The sequence below is a fragment of the Ixodes scapularis genome, unplaced genomic scaffold, assembly GCF_016920785.2.
Source record: "Ixodes scapularis isolate PalLabHiFi unplaced genomic scaffold, ASM1692078v2 PGA_scaffold1__304_contigs__length_218370807, whole genome shotgun sequence".
Classification (NCBI taxonomy): Eukaryota; Metazoa; Arthropoda; class Arachnida; order Ixodida; family Ixodidae; genus Ixodes; species Ixodes scapularis.
The window spans coordinates 42,621,358-42,638,151 of record NW_024609846.1 but is presented as its reverse complement, the minus strand read 5'-3'; the positions used below and the strand labels follow the sequence as shown (position 1 = coordinate 42,638,151).

The following is a 16,794-nucleotide window of genomic DNA, read 5'->3' as shown; positions in this document are numbered from 1 at the left end:
AAGTTGAAAAAAGTTGAATTGGGTTAAACTCAAACCTTCTGAGGTTCGCAACGTCCTCGGTCCCAACTATGGTGCCCAGAACGTGTACCCGACTGGTGCATTTGGCACGTCCCAAAAAGCGGCCCCTAGATTTCCACCCGACGACGTCGTACGAGCGTTGTGTCATCGTCGGCAGCGATCTCGATCGCATCGTAGCTGCGGTGGTGAACGAGGTATGTGCCCGTTCTGCTCCCGATCGCTCTACAGCTTAGCAGTTAGCGGAAGCTTCGGCGTCCGGGAGTTGGGATGTCGTGAAGATGGCAACGCTCGCATTGTCTCCTGCTTCCTCCCAGAACTTCTTCACCTGACATAGCGGGAACTCCGGCTTCCGTGACATTGTTCGTTGCCACTTGGCACGGAGGTAGGAAGCTTCTGGAGATGACATGATGCCACCAGAGGTGAAGCCAGAAGTGTGGAGGGACACAACCCCAACGACAGCCAAAACCAAGAGACACTATTAAACGAAAAGGAGAGCCGACTCAACAGGACCAAAACAGCTCGAGTCGGCTCTTGTTTTCGTCCAATGGAGTCTCCTGGTTCTGATCGTCGTTGGGGAGTGTGTCCCTCCGCACTTCCAGCTTCACCTCTGGTGGCCTCTAGAAGCTTCTCACCTCCGTCGCGGGAGAGGATACTAGACACGCCGGTCGAAGACACGTTTCGGGCACTGCAGTCCAGCCACTGACCTGGAGGGCGCCGGCCGAGCTGGTGTCCAGGGAGATGCCGTGGGCGGTGCACAAGGCCGTCACCTCGGTGAGCTGGGCTTCGTCTGGGGGAGGGTGGGAGCGCAGAAAGGCCTGCTCGGGGAAGGCCTTGTACAGCCGGTGTGCCACCGCCATGTTGGCCAGCAGCATCAGCTCCTCTATCAATCTGCACACGCGCACAAAAAAACGATGATTGGCTGCGTTGCTTCCAGCTAGGCACGTGCAAATAGTAGACTTTGAGTTCGAAGCGAATGACGATTTTGGCCGAATATTTTCGATTTGAATGTCGAATAGTTTCTCTAGGCTTTTCACTACAGTGCACCATGCCAAAACTAAAACTCGGCTGAGCTTGTGAAGCCAAGAAGAATTGCTGTTTGGGCAAGCTGGTCTGACATCTTATGCCATCTTGTCCTTGCGCCTTGCTGTGTCCCGTTCTCCCTTTTGTCCTCGTCCTTGCTGCGCACAAGATTGCATAAGTTGTGAAGGCGGTTCTGAACCTTCCACTTTTCCACTTCTAAGCTCATTTAATTTCAATATAACTACCATGAAATACGGGGGAAGTGTCCATCCCACTTCCACTGAAAAGTGGGTCAATCTAGACATGAGTGTTTGCCGAGTCAAATCGATGAAAACCAAGATGACGGCCAATAGAGAGCTTTGAAGGCAGGGTGAACGGAATCGAAGAAAGCACATTTATTTTCATCTGATATCCCAGTCATCTCCATTGGCGTTCTCATGGCAGCTGCAACGGGCTAAATATTTTCGGCTGATGCTGGCACTTTGGACGGGGTGGGCATTTAACATATAATTTGCAGAATTCTCAAGTTTGAGGAATGGTAATAGTGGGTGCTTTTGCGATATTTTACGATATACGAACTGAAGTTCGTAAAAGACAGATTTGTTGCAGCTATCCTAATCGAGGGGACTTTTAAATTGGCTTGTTATTTGCATATATTCTTTCTTCTATTTTTAATTTTACAAAAAGAAAAAAGGCAGTTTTGTGCTAATCTACAGTACAGTCACAGCGATAGCTGCAACACGTCACGGCGAAGTCGTTGGGCATCGGTGTCGCGTTCATGCATCGTGGGGAAACATTGCTAGATGAAAGTCAGTTGACAAGCCTCCTAGAACGCCTGGCACCTTCTTGAGGCACATGCGCTCAGTGGCGCTTGCTACACTATCAGCCCGCCCAATGGACAGAAGCTGCGGAATTGGTGAGACGTTAAATGCAGATTATCTGCGATGAATAGGAATTTTTTGGGGTGTTTTATGGTAAACATAAAGTTTCCGCAAAAGTCAGCGCAAAAAGAGCGTTGTTCGAAAATGGTTCTTCTTCGTTGTCCATGGTTGACACCAGGGGCGCTATGAACACTATCCGCCCGCACCTGCTTGTGTGCAGGCAACAAAGAAGAACCGATTTCGAACGCCACACTTTCGCGGAGTTTGTCAACTGATAGATCTAAGAATGTTGTCACGGGGTGCGTGAACAGAAGCGTTTGGAACAAAATGAACATTTGATGATTTTGTTGCAAAGGGGGATCGGTGGCCGAGTGGGCTAACGCATCTCAGCATGGAGCGAGCGAAAAGCTTGTGCTCCAGAATTTCCTGGGTTTGATCCCTACCCCCTGCCCGTTTCAATCTGGACGAGTTTTGTACCGGCACGCATTCATGTAATCACTAGTGCGTGGTACACGTTAAAGACCCCAGGTTAGCGGTTGTGCTGCACTGTCCAAATTTCACATCTACAGATAAGAGAAAAGTCACCTGTTGAGGTGTACTGGCATCAAGGCTGTCTAAACATACAAGCAACACAATTCTTTTTTTTTTTTGAACGCTCTTGTTTCTTTTTTGTTCCGGAGCACGTGAAAGTGTGTCTCTTGGCACGAGCTCTAAATGTTGACAGTGCTAAGGTGACATTTTGTTATCGGCTATTTCTTTGCATTTTTCCAGAGAGCGCATGCAGTGGGCACTGCATACTACAAAAGTAGGTTGTTAATGCTGTGGCGCAGCTCAGTGGTAAAACCTTCGCTTTGCACGCAACAGACCCAGGTTCGACTCCCGTGGGTGGTGGGAAATCTGTTTTAAGGATTTGGCAACACTGACGACAGATAGCCTACGCCCTACTACGCCAACTACACCATAAACAAAATAAAAAAAACTACATCATAAACAACTACAGCGCCAACAACAGACGCCATTTCCAGTGGTGGGAAGAACTCACAACACCTGTAAAAAGCATGAATGATGAACGTTGGCTGTCGAGAATTGCAGCAGGTTCGCCCCGTTGCTCACCTGCGGAGCCTGTGAGCTCGGTGGGTATTGCTTTTCCGCAGTGCACGGGTGCCTGGTGAAAAGCGCACCCAACGGGCCTAACCTGCTGCGATCAGCACTTTGACAACAACGAATATCGCAGTTCACCTCGAAGTGAATGTCAAATAGCCTATTATTCAAAACCACTAGTATTATAAAATTTGAATATTCACACAACGCTACTTCCAACACGAAAATCAGTGAGAAGACAAGAAAAAGGACTTCTGTCTATCCAGACCTTTACGCAATGCACCACTACTATGGTTGCTGACGGGATTAATGACAGAAAGTCGTCCTGCCGCCAGCGCAAGTTTCATACCCTCGATAACGTCTCGGCGTCTCACAAGCCTCAAGCGTGCATGGACAGCCAAGTCACGATGAAAGGAAATGAGTGCAAGCTAAAGGGCTAAAGGAAACATCCCAGTGTCAGTGCTCTGGTCAAACATTACAGTAAAGTAAGCAGAAATCTTCACTTATCTCTATATATTTTCTATTACTAGCAGCTAGATATTTTGGTGGCAACCTCGTGTGGTTTTTACTGGTGACATAGTGGCTAGCAATTGCCTCAAGGGGCATGATCCTGGCTACTCGTCACCAATTGCGAACAACGAGTTTGATGATACGTGTAAATGGTGGAAGCTTGTAACCACGGCTCTACTCCAACGTCGCACGCATTTCCGTCAACAAACGCAAAATAAATCCCACTGAAGGAATCAATCGAGCTCTTGGCTAATTATGCAAGGCCGGTCAAAGCGATGCTTTTGGCCATTCAAATTGCCAATATTATCGGTACCTAAATGACTACACCAGTAAGACGAGCATACTTTAAAGATGCTTTAATACATCTATACCTTTGCTCTACCAGCCTTTACTATTTAAAGATTCTACCGTAGAAGTTATTACCTTTTTTATTATTCGAACATGACTAAAGGCATTGTTCCTTTTTTGTGAACAGGAACTTGCAAACACGTTTCAGTCACATCTTCACTGAATAGTGAGTGACGTACAGTTTTGGGTTATGTCTTTCGAGGAGCATTTACAAAGTCAACCTTGTCCGAACTCCTCCCTTACTTGTGCCACAGCAAAAAAGTGCCAAAAGCAGAAACAGGGACGGGTGCTGACAAGGCTGGATGGTATGCCGCTGCACTTATTGCAGAATGCACCAATTCTGTCCTAATGCTAATCACCTCTGTCAAGCCTCCGAGAAAGCAAAATGTTTGTTTGGTTGACCTTTCAGTAATTTGTTTTACTTTTCAAGGAGTGCCTGTGTCAACATCGGTTGCTGGTTACCATAGCTTGAAAGTCTAGAAAAAAAACATTCCTTTTAAAGGCCCGTTCACACTCTTACAACCGAGTACGACCGAGAAAGACGAGACCTGTTGAAACCTCTTAAATTTCTTAGGACGAGAGGACGCACTGGCACTCTGGCGCTATCTATGCGGTAACCGTGGAACTGCATTGCACAAGAACGAAGGTTTTGCAGGATTTTCGAGGTCAAATATACGTAATAGCTATAAGAAAGGCTTGTTTATAATATTGACAAAAGTTTTTCGAGCCAAGAAAGAAAGGATGATGCGTGAGAGAAATAGAAATTATGCCGGACCGCCAAGTTTATACTGCTACCCAATAGATGGCGCCAGTGTGTCCTCTCGTTGTAAGAGATACTAAGAGGTTCCAAGGCACTTGGTTCTAAGAGGTCGCAAGTGTGTGAACTGGCCTCAAGACACAGTAACAGCCAACAGATTTATGGACAAATGCCACCAGTTGTTGAGGTGCATAGGCCCAAATCTTAGACTGAGCATGTCGTTCGTGCTAAGCCACTGCTCCATCTCCTTTGAGAGCGGCCTCTGAGCAACAAAACAACCAACATGGCCGCCTGTAGCGGGACAGCCACTTTTCCATCGCCATTAACTACTTCTGACAGATCGAAAATGTTCCAGGGCTACACATGATTCCAGTGTGTTCGCTCATTGCAAGTGCTCACAATGCACTCAGTCACACTCAAATGCAAAAGTGTGAATAGCTTTTTAAGTCGTGTTGCGTGGCATACACGGCCACGTCTGTCCCTCCACCCAGTCTTTCCGACACCCCCGTCTTCCCTCCTCCCACCTGTGGCTCTCGGTGTGCTCGTAGACGGAGAACCCGACGGGCTGGAAGTCCTGGTTGAGGGAGAAGGCTACCCGCACCTGGTCCAGACGCAGGGCGCCCCCATCGAAGCGACGGGACCGCATGGCCCTTGTCATGTCCCTGAGCACGGCCAGGGCCTGTGCCACTTGCGCCCACGTGTGGGCCCCGTGCAGCTCCGGCAACTCCCCCTCGGGATGCTCCCGGTCCGGGTCGTCCATCAGGTCCTTGGATGCACAGCGGCAAACGGGGTGCGTCACACACGAAGTGCATCACGCACAAAAACAAATCCCGGTGAGGAGAGACGGATCAAAGCATTGCCTTGTTTTGTCTTTTTTTTTTTTTTAGGCTTGTTTTGTCGCTCGTTTTGTGCTACGAGGCCGCTCCATGTTTACATGAAAACAATTTTTACTAATAAAGTCACCGACAAGGTGAGAACTTCCAAGAGAAGCTCCAGTCGTTTCGCCCCAAACGCAGGCTTCCTATCTCCGACAACGTTTCGACATCCCGTGCACCGCGAGCGCACATGCGCAGCCAAAGCACTGCTAAAGGCAACGAGCGCATGCTAGAAGGTCAGGCTTTCGGAAGGCCTTTCTCATTCTGTCAGTGACTAAACAAACTATAATCATCAGAAACAGGTGGTCTGCTTCCAGCACGAGCTTTCTGCCATCGATAGTGCTTTAGCACATGCACAATTAAAGCCTCAAAGGCTTTTGGAAAGCAACGAGCGCATGCTGGGGATCTACTGGGTTTATAACCTGATACCGACTATAAGGCCACTAAATACTTATACGCTTAACATTATCGACACTCTATTCCCCAACTGGTGCCGCCACTTTGTTGCCTAGTGCAGAGCAAGTGCAATAGGCAATAGTTACGATCAGAAAGTGCTACTTCCTGGGCTTTGGATAGAGTGACAGGAAGCTAGGGTGATAGAGTTTTGCTCTGTCGCAGACTCTTTAAACATTTCTGGAAGACGGAAAAGTGTCTCCTGCAGCTCCACATAAAGCTTCAGATAACTGGCAGCAGTGACTTTAAGCAACAAGGGCATAAAGTGTTGTTACTCCAAAGCGTACCTTATTCATCAGCTCTACTACAAACCATTGAGCAGAATGTCAACACCAAGAGGTGGGGACTGTGCACGGCATCATTACAGTGGACTCCTCTTAAACGGAACTCGAAGGGACAGAAAAATTTGTTCCGTTTATCAGAAGTTTCATTAAAGCAAAGCACATAAAATGAGTGAAATATGACTTTATTTCACAAGCATGATGTCCAGCTAATGTAGCTGACTAGAAAAAAGAGGTAATGGTAGTTTGTTTTGCATTTTGTAATCGCTTTTTGACGAAGTAGGTGTGCATGCCTTGGAGGTACAAAGGTTTCTGTTGACTGCTGCACCTTCCCCAGAAATAGTCTTAAAGACTAGGCCGTGGCGCTTTTTAAAACGGCTGAGCCAACCGTCGCTCATTTTGAAGTTATCTATTCCCAACTGAGACGCAATCTCTCCAGCCTTTTCTTCGAGGATGGGGCCGCTGATCGGGAAATTAGCACTTCGCGCGCGCTTAAACCAGAGAAAAAGGACGTTCTCTATTTCCTCAAAAGGCGTCTTTCGCATCCTCCTTCGGTCGGTGGCAAAGCTTCCGCGCTTTACAGCGTCTTGAATCTTTTCTTTGTCCTTTGATATCCTTGAGAGTGTAGACTTCGGGATATCGAACTTCCTTGCGATCTCCGTCTTCGAGAGGTCACCACGATCCAGCTCTTGAAGGATCTTCATTTTCGTAACAAGCGAGATCGCTTGGTGCGGCCGCTTTTTTACCGCTTCCATCACAACACGGCAAGCGGACGCTGGTTTGTGTACTCGATGGTAAACGTGACGCGCAACAGACGAGGCGCTAACCCTAATGGCGGTAGAAAGACTGGATTGGATTGCCTTAATATAATGGCTTGGATGGATGGATGAATGGCTGTACCGTACCCTTTGTAACGAGCGGCACCTCGCGTCACCTAGCCTAACAACTTTTTTTTTTTTTTATAATAATATTTGTATAAATTTTGTTCTAACACAACCCCTTTTCCTTTAAAGTGTCCTCAGTCTTGGCTATTGCGTACTCCATGGTTGTGAGACTGCTGTAGCTATTTCCGATGTCCGCGGTCGCCATAGGTAGTTTCGGTTTCGGTCCCGTTTAACCGAAGTAAGCAAAAAGGGGGGTTCCGATTACCCAAAGAATTTATCATTAAATACATAGGAAACCAACCGAAACAACCTTTAGAGTTCCGTTTATCCGAATTTTCCGTTTAAGCGAGTTTCGTTTAATGGGAGTCCACTGTATGTTGTTTGATGTCAGTGCAATGAAACTTAAAGGGAAGCTATGGAGCTTCTTGGAGAAAATGAGTTAGAAGTGAATTCTAGTGTATTTTTACCCCGTGAACCCGAATGCCCAAACCATTTGCTGCGTAAGTATTTTTAAACGCGAGAAAAACGCGAAAGACAGTTGCTGTCCGTGACGTCATTGACGGCTCTTTTGGCTGCCCAAGGCTAGGGGGGCGGGGCTTCAGCCCTATTTTGAAATTGCTCTTGTGGCTCTCTGGCGCGTCGCATTGAAATATAATTTTGATATCTGTTATTCTAAAGGCCAAATGAACGCAATTCATGCGTTTTTTCTCAAATGTAGAAGTGCCCCATCTTCCCTTTAAGAAGTTGTGCATACCATGTGTCTAATGGTGCCTAATGAATCCTCATACCCAGTACCAACTCCCCGCCCCCCCCTTCGGATGTCATTGAGGATGGCGTACCTGGGCGTGCTCGTAGCTGAGCTTGGCGCAGGAGCGGATGACGGAGCGGCCGAACCACTCGTCGAGCACCCGCCCGTCCCGGGTCATGGTCCAGACCACCGAGAAGGTCAGCTTGTCCTCCCCGGGATGTAGGCTGCACAGCTGATCGCACAGCAGCCGGGGAAGCATCGGGACCACCTGGGAGGGTCACCCCAACTCAACACACGTGCGGGAGGCAATGCCCAAACGCCCATCATGACAACCTGTTTTTGCATGGCGGAGTATAGCCGAGCAGCGATGAAACAAATTGAGGAACTCCAAGAATGCCTGGTGCACCGCACGTGCAAAAGTATTGTCGTCCCTGGCACGTGACTGAAATGAATGTTAAACGCACAAACCGGACAAAGAATGCCCAAAACCTTTTTTTTTGCCACGAGCAAGAACAGCAGGCCCTAAAGCGCTTCTCAAGCAGGTTCCTGTCACACCACCTGCTACCAATAATTTCACCGTCGAGCTATAAAAAAAAAAAAAAAGTGTCGGATTTTCATTATTGTTGTTGTTAAAGCAAGTGCAAAGAAACTGAAACAGCTATTTGCACCGAGTTCTGCGAGTGCTCCCAACGTACCGCGTGCCCCATTAGTCAAAGTTGAAAAACCGTTTGAGGGCCCCTTCGGGTGGGATAAAAGCCCGCACCTGTTGCACAAGGTAGACGCTGGTGGCCCGGCGCAACGCCACCTGGTCGAGCTTGGTGCCCGGGAGCACAAAGTTGGACACGTCGGCAATGTGCACCCCGACCTCCCAGAGGGTGCCGTCGTCCAGTGGCCGGCAGGACAGTGCGTCGTCCAGGTCCCTGGCTGTCTTGGGGTCCACCGTAAAAACCAGCTCGCTGCGGAAGTCCCGTCGCCGGGAAAGCTCCTCCTGGAACGCAGGGAAGCCCCAAAGTGAAGACACGCTCAATAATCGGCATCGAGACATCCAATGTCCGCAGAGATAAAAGTGTAGTGACCAGTCTATAGCCAGTGACAGAACCCAGTAATGCTCTGCCTACAGCGTAAGCTTTCTGACTTTGATAGCACTTCGTCACAGCACAGCGGAAGGCGAGGATTGCATGCAGGACTATAGCCTCTACAGGATCAATGCAGCATTGAACACGAAAAATTTTAATTTGCAGTAAAAACTTTAATTACATTTGCACACCTCTAGAAATTAGTTACACTTACACTCTCGCTAGGAATACATGCCACAGAAAGCAGAATCCAGTTATCTATCGCACATTTCATCGAGCTGTGTTTCTGCAGTATAAATCCTACTCTGCTCAAGGAGCAGACCCTTGAGATTTTGCGGTGGTGTAGCAGTACCTCTGGCACCTTCCAGCTCTGATCCAGGTGTGCCAGAATGTCTGGAGGGAACTCCCCATGATCCACCTCGTAGGACTCCAGGATGGCCTCAGTCTCCACCTCCAGGTCTCCGGCCTGTCCAAGCAGACGCCTGAGCTGCCTGCAGCGACGAGAGCGGCCATCTTAGTGCACCCGCTCGAGATAATACACCTGGGATGGTGAAAGTAAGCTTCCCGCATCATTTCTGGGTTACCTGAGGACAGTGTACACTACGCGACACTGTTAGCGCAAACATGACATTGGTACTTTTCTGCATTTTACTTCAATGGGTGTTGGTGGGCAACAAATTTCACCACTTAGAGTAGTGCTTAGTGATGCAAAACTATTGATAAATTGACTATCAATAGTGTTGCAGAACTATAGATAGTCGACTATCGATAGTACTAACGATAGTTTTTTTTTACTATCTATAGTCTAATTTCTGGTGACTATCGATAGTTTTGCACCACTAGTTTGTAGTTGTGTTCGCGTGAGCAGCGAACACAGTTGCCGCACCACCACTCGCCTCCCTTTCTTCTCTTTTCGGCCAAACTCCCGCCTTTGTCATCACTGAAAGCTTAACCAAAGTTGGCATGGTAAGTGCTTGGGCTAGTTGGTGTTCCATTTGAAAAAATTAATCGAAAAAAAGAGAAGAGGGAGCGACGCAAACTACCAGTGTCGCAAAACTAGTAAACCGTCGACAGTACTACCGACAGGTTTAGGATAGTCGACTATCAATGGTACTATCGGTAGTTTTTCTATGGTACTAGTATCGATAGTTGTTTGATAGTCGCCTATCGATAGTGCTATTGATAGTTTCTCGATAGTACTATTGATAGTTTTTCAATAGTACTATCGATAGTTTTTCGATAGTCGACTATTGATAGTACTATCGATAGTTTTTTTTACTATTGATAGTCAGATTTCTGGCGACTATTGACACTATCGATAGTTTTGAATTTTTTGTAGAGATTTAAATGAGCACTTTCTACAAAACTTGTAGAGTTTGTCACAGCCCTTCGATTCTAAGGGACAGACAACAAAAACTGGCGATGACTTGTTCATGCTTACAGTGCCACACCGAGCACATTTGCACACACCTACCATATTAATCTGGCAGTATCTCAGGGCCTGAGCTATTCATTTCAGTGTTGAGTAAACTATAACTTTTGGCAGAGTTTGGTGTAAATGGCAAAGTAATCCCATACATTATTTATATGCCAGCGCTTTTTTTTTTTTTATACATTGATATCAGTGCTTTTGCTGTATTATGCTTATTTCTCTTTTATACCAGTTTTATTTGACGACTGTGATTAAGTATAACTTTTCAATTGCACACATATATTCACTCACAATTTTCGCTGGCTACTCGTTGACTTTAAATTTATTTCATGTGCTTTTCACTGTTGTTGCACTTTGGGAGCTTGGGGCCAGTCAAGCTGTTTCTTACAGGTTTTAATCCTGGTTCTTCACCAACATTGTATTTTTGGTGAGAAATAAAGAATTCTATTATTATTATTGTTAATACCACTGTGACTCTACAGCATTCACATACCCCTGGGCAAAGGTGGAGTCAGGAAGCCACTTGGTCATCTCAGCCAGGAACAAAGTCTGGCTGAAGTCGGCTGGCCTCTCGAAGAATCCTATGTGAACAGGCGGCACTCAGAATTGCGCTAGCCCCAAGATAGATACTCACATTCACGTACGGGTGCTATGGTGGTTCGGGAGCTTCCTTATTTTTAACATTATCATATTTTTTGGACTGTAGTCCATGGGCTCTACATGTGTAGAAGTTTAAATTGCTTGCGGTGGAAACCATCGACAGGTGAAGACTATACAAAAATTTGTCCTCTCTAAATCATTCATTATGATGAGCCATCACTGATTTTGCGAAAGGCAGAGTATGGGGAAGCCACGGAGCTACTAGAAAAAAATGAGTTAGAAGTGAATTCTAGGGGATTTTTACCTTATGAACCCGAATACCCAAACCATTTGCTGCGCAAGAATTGTTAAACGTGAGAAAACGCGAAAGGCAGTCGCTGTCCGTGACGTCATCGACGGATCTTTAGGCTGCCCAAGGCTAGGGAGGCGGGGCTTCAGCCCTATTTTGAAATTGCTCTTATGGCTCTCCGGCACGTCACATTGAAATATAATTGTGATAACTGTTATTCTGACAGCCAAATGAACATAATTAAAGTGTTTTTCTCAAATGCAGAAGCACCCCATCTTCCCTTTAATGATAATTTATGTATGATACAAGTTTTGTTGTGAGATAATAAAACGGACATTTGTCAAGATGTGCTTCGTATGAACATTTTTTTTAGGAGCAGACTATAGGTACTGGGTGCACCCCGTGCCTATAGTCTAAGAAAGATTGAAGAAAAAAAGGTTTCTTTTTAACCAAATTTTTTTCATGCAGACTATACACCACGTGCCGAGTACAATCCAGAAAATACGGTAATTCTACAGCGTCGCACCTAGAAAGGTGCAAACCTAGATTTTTTCAGGAACATAACCGCCGTGGTCCCAAGTGTCAAAATATATACCTGCACCTCAAAAAAGATTTTTCTTTTCTGCCAAGCCCAGTTCTTTTTTAGCTTGGAAGCATTTGAAGAGCTTTTGAGCGCTGATTTGAACTAAACAATTGAAATGTTCTTATCACTAGCATCTGCATGATTGTACACTAAAGCAGCGCACTTGCTCGCACACATCTACTGTTTCAAGGACACCGTTTGGGGGACGTAAAAATTTTGGGCTTCCCTCCCAAAGTGTTTAAACAGTCAGCAACAGAGCAAAATGATATTGCCAGAGTCTACTGACACTGCACCTAAAGATGACGAAGCTGCATTTTTCAAGTGCAACTATCGCCAACTTCGCCCACTCTGCACTAGACAACAAAACGGGGGTGCCCATAAGACAGTTAGGGAAAGTCGCAATATACTCTAGGCCATGATTAACTTTTCTATCTCTAGGAGTGCCTAACTCTCTTGAATGGGAACGAAGAATCCATCCTGGTCTTGGCATTGATGCAATAAAACACTACATAAGTATACAGACCTTGTAAAGAAGAATGCACATACAGTATTTATCTAAGTAATAGACACACCGTTTGTGAACAAAGCCAGAGGGTCCGCTTTCCCACATAGGACACAAATAGCCAATCACCACGATCGACAGAGTGGTGCCGGCGATTTATGGGATAGAGCCAACATTACCGCGCGAAAATGCTATCTGCGCAGTTTGTGCTTTTGTGAAGAATCGTGTCGACAACCTCTTTACTCGCTATGCTTTTTTATGCAGAACGCGGTTCTGCAAGAAAGTAGATGCAAGGGCCTTGTTCGTAAATAGCACATCCATTATGCCAATAAATAAGGTATGGTGTCTGGCACGCAACTTTGCATCAATGGATGACTCAAACCTTCCAAAATGATGCTTAAACTGGGAGAATGCCCTACTTTGGGGGCCAGGACCACCAAGAAAGTTTGGAAGCTTGCGAAACCCCCAAAAATTCTTGGGAGAACTCCCGCGCTTCCAGAGATACTGGGCGTTCCCCAATCTTGCAAATATGTTTGGTCATCCCTGCAGCAAAGTAAACTGTCCTCCCAATTTAATAGGATGGATGCTCGGGCGAGTTGGTGAACCGTATCCTACAGTGAAAGCGCAGAGAAACAATCATACACCAGATAATCAGAAAGACAAGCAAGTTCAGCGCGTGTGCTTGTCGTTCTGAGTATCTGGTGTGCGACTGTTTCTCTGCGCTCCCAATTTAAGCGCTGTTTTAGAAGAACTGAGTTGTCCATTGAAGCATAGCTGCGTGCCAGACATTTCCATGTACGTGCGTTATCTTTTTCAAGGTCTCGAGACTTCTGCAGTGCTTTATTGCATTGACGCCGGGTACCCAAGAGATTCCTCGGATGTCGTTCGAAAGATACGAGTGTCCTTAGTTCTAGGCGTAGATTATTTGGTGGCTCCAGCCACGTCACATCTCAGGACCGCGACGAGGGGTTCGTGCGCTGGCGTGCCCACCTGGGGGCGCCTGGGCCGAGGGTATGAGCATCCTGGGGAAGCGCGAGTCCTTTGGGGAGAAGAGCAGCCAGGCCGGGTTCCGGTCCTGGAGAAGACGCAGCGTGCCCGCCGCCACCCGGGAGTTCTTGGCTTCCAGGATGTGCACCACCTGCACACACCCGTCCCGGAAAGGGGGGCAGCACATGGTTTGCATACGGTTACAGGTCCCGCGTGCATCCTTGCTCGATGTGACGGCAGCGGTTTTATTTCTTACGTCTTACAGCGAGGCAAAGTTCTCACGTCAGTAGTCACCGAGTTGCTTTTTCTTTTTTATGGCGATAGCTGTTATGGGTTCTTCCAACCACTGGAAATGACGTCCGTTGTCATTGTAGTATTTGTTAAAGTTGTTGATGTTGTAGTTGGCGTAATAGGGCGTAGGACGTCTGTCGCAATATTGCCAACAGCTCGAAAAAAGATTGCCTGCCGCTCTCAGGAATCGAGCCAGGTGTGCTGAGTCCGAAGCAGGAGTGTTGCCACGGAGCTACGCCACAGCATTGGCAATCCACTTTATTATACGGTTTTTGTGGAGCAAACAAGAATACGTGCCTCGAGTAGTGCCTGTGAGATGACCGCAGTTGCCGTGACGGCACGACAGAAAATTTTATGATATTCTTAATACTAAATTTAATAGAAGTTAATTGTTGAAATTAAAAGCTTTGGCTAGGCGACGCAAGCTGCTGACCGATTAAAAGGGTTCAGCTGTATTCATCCGTCCGATACCACCTAGAACAAAAGCCCAAGCATTGCGTCGTCTTCATTGGATTCCAGACCAGCCCCAAGCAGCAAACGCGCTAAATCGCGATGAAAGTACAGCACAAGGCAACAGACGCGGGTGTCTCAACGTCTTCGACGCGTCTCGCCATTTGTAGTGGGGAGAACTGGGGGGCTATGCTAGACGGTGGAACAAAGGAACCGGGGCATCGCCGCCTGCTGTGATTGGTCAGCGCACGTGCTGACCAATCGCAGTAGGAGGTGATGTCCCGGTTCCTTTCGTTCCGCCGTCTTGCATAGCCTCCCTGTAAGGTGCATGCTCGTAAGAACGAAGTCAATTGGGCCAATGACTTCACTGTGATGTGTCGCAGCTTTCGCTGCAACTGTACGGTAGATTACTGCAGCTCGTGTTTTTCATTCTCCAAATCCGACTCCGAAGAAGCATTTTCTCCCTTACGTAATTCTGCATATGTTGACCTACAGTGAAACGAGATACGCACAATTGGCACATCTATTCTAAGGGTGTTGCTTCTCTGCAGTGCACTCGTGCACAGTGAGAAGCACACTTAACCAGGCTAACTAACCCGCTTGAACAGTAAACAAACATTAAGAAAAATGGCGCAACTCCCGAGCGCTGTTGGCATTGGACGCGAGAATGAAGTCAAACAATTGATTAGCCGAAGCGGTAACTGAAAGCTTTAAAAATTTGCACCAGTCTACTGGATCAATCTGACAGTATTAATACAGTAAACCCTTTCAAAAAACATTAATGCAAATTTCTCACATTTTCATAAAACATAGAAGTGTGTGGCAGGATAAGCGCTTTGGCACAGTTTGGTGCAGCAGCCACATCACTTACCCCACTAAACTTCCAAGTGTTCTTTCCACATCTTTGTACTCAAGCTTCGTAACATCATCTTCTCTAAACACTGACCTATTTTCCGAGTTACAAAATCTTCTGCAGAAAGTTTATGCTGCAATATACGCAGCTATAGTCTAGCTCCATATAGTATTGGCCTTTTTACAAAATTAGTGGAAAAAAAGAAGTGCATGTCTTTGGTATATTTTAAGGGCACCCAAATGTAGAGCACTTATAGGTCCTGTGAGGTCATGAGATGTTACGTAACGTGACCATGTGACATCAGGCCACGTCACGTGACACCATGACATTGCATCGATGTCGCGCGATTTTGCGGTGTCATACAACGTCACCAGCGTGGAAGTTGCCCTGCAAAATTTAGCCAGAAAAGGAGATGTGAGCTCTTACCAAGACTCACCTCTCCTTTTCTCCATCGAGACTACATCCCAAGAAAATGAAAACGCCAAGAGCTGACCTCACGAACGGTACGCATTTCGAAACACAAAGAAATCCGATTTAGGCAGCAGAAGACGGGGCAAGGAGGTTTCCCACGTGAGGATAGGCAGGCTCACCCTTCCCGTGCACTGGACGAAGCGCTTCCACTGTGGGTGTCGCAACATGTCCGCTACGGTGACATGCTCGTACTGGCTCTCCTTGCGTAGGCTGGCGGTGCCTCCGGAAGAGATTGGTGAGCCCTGCTTATTTTTCTTCTTTTTCTTGTTGCTACGCTTCCTGGGGGTCCTACTGGTTGGCACTGTTGTGTCGGGGACAGACGAGGCCAGGGGCACGGGCAAAGCTGTGGGCACGGACGAGGCAGGAGGCACGGGCAAGGTTGGAGGCACGGGCAAGGTGGGAGGCAAAGGCTCCTCCTCCAGCTGCAAAGAGAGTACAAAAATAGCCTCGGATACAGAAAATGGTTGCCTTTTTTAATCAAAAACATTCTTAAACACAAGGGGACTTGTCGTTACTTTGAGACACCACTCAGGGATTTTGTGGTGACTTCCACAATGTTGTCAGCTAAAATAAAAACAATACTGGCAGATAGTTGATCAATCTGCTTGCACTGGTGTCATTTCCTCCCTTGTCACTCTCGCTTATCTTAAATTTGGACTATTTTCAAGAGCTGGGGTTCAGAAAGAAATGTGCGAGAGGAAACAATGATGACTACTCTCACATACATTTTCTTCCTTCCCTATACTCTGTTTCACGATAACTTGGCGAACTGTGGAGGTTAGGTCCCCGCGACCCAATAAGAGCGTGGGAGCGAGGCACGTGACCCAATGTCATGGAAGCGTTTGTGTCACCACACCAGATGCGAGGCGCGAGGCCCCGAGAAATCGGCTGTCGTCTGCTAGCCAAGAGTCGTCTGCTCTGAAACCAACCAACTTTGAATGAATGTCCACCGCAGCAACGTTTTCATCCACAAGAATAGCGAGTATTTCGGGAACAGTTCATGAGACAACCATATGATCAATTTAGCTGTGAATTTGTGACGGGTGCTAATGCCAGGGAACAGTACAATGTTTTGAGTGGAAACGGCCGATTACAGGGCTGCGATCGTCGGCGAACGCCAATGGCCACGGCGCTACAAGGAGAAAAAAAAATTATGAGCGGATACGGATGTGACATCACATTTTTGGTTTAAATATAATTGGAACTAATAAATGTGCGATTATTTGTTCTTTATACCTTCTCAATGGAGATGGAAGTACACGAGTTTGATTGTCGTTGAAAGAAAAAGAAGCTTAGAACTAGCTTTTGTCGCGGAAGGAGCTGTTGCTGTGGCAGTAATGAGGCCCCCCGTGACCTCGACCATGGAGTGTTATCACATGCCTTG

General features: G+C 46.9%; 1 protein-coding gene across 2 annotated transcripts in view; it reads right to left on the bottom strand.

Moving 5' to 3' along the window:
* Nucleotides 1-16,794, bottom strand: part of LOC8028552 (DIS3-like exonuclease 2) — a 54,016-nt gene that overhangs the window by 12,681 nt on the left and 24,541 nt on the right. For both annotated transcript variants that reach the window (XM_040223806.3, XM_029977047.4), the window contains 8 exons: nt 15,530-15,832; nt 13,349-13,496; nt 10,878-10,965; nt 9,305-9,443; nt 8,640-8,864; nt 7,968-8,144; nt 5,160-5,401; nt 723-906 (listed from right to left, as the gene is read on the bottom strand). In XM_040223806.3, coding sequence (XP_040079740.1) covers nt 723-906; nt 5,160-5,401; nt 7,968-8,144; nt 8,640-8,864; nt 9,305-9,443; nt 10,878-10,965; nt 13,349-13,496; nt 15,530-15,832 — 1,506 coding nt within the window. The remainder of the gene's footprint in view (nt 1-722; nt 907-5,159; nt 5,402-7,967; nt 8,145-8,639; nt 8,865-9,304; nt 9,444-10,877; nt 10,966-13,348; nt 13,497-15,529; nt 15,833-16,794) is intronic.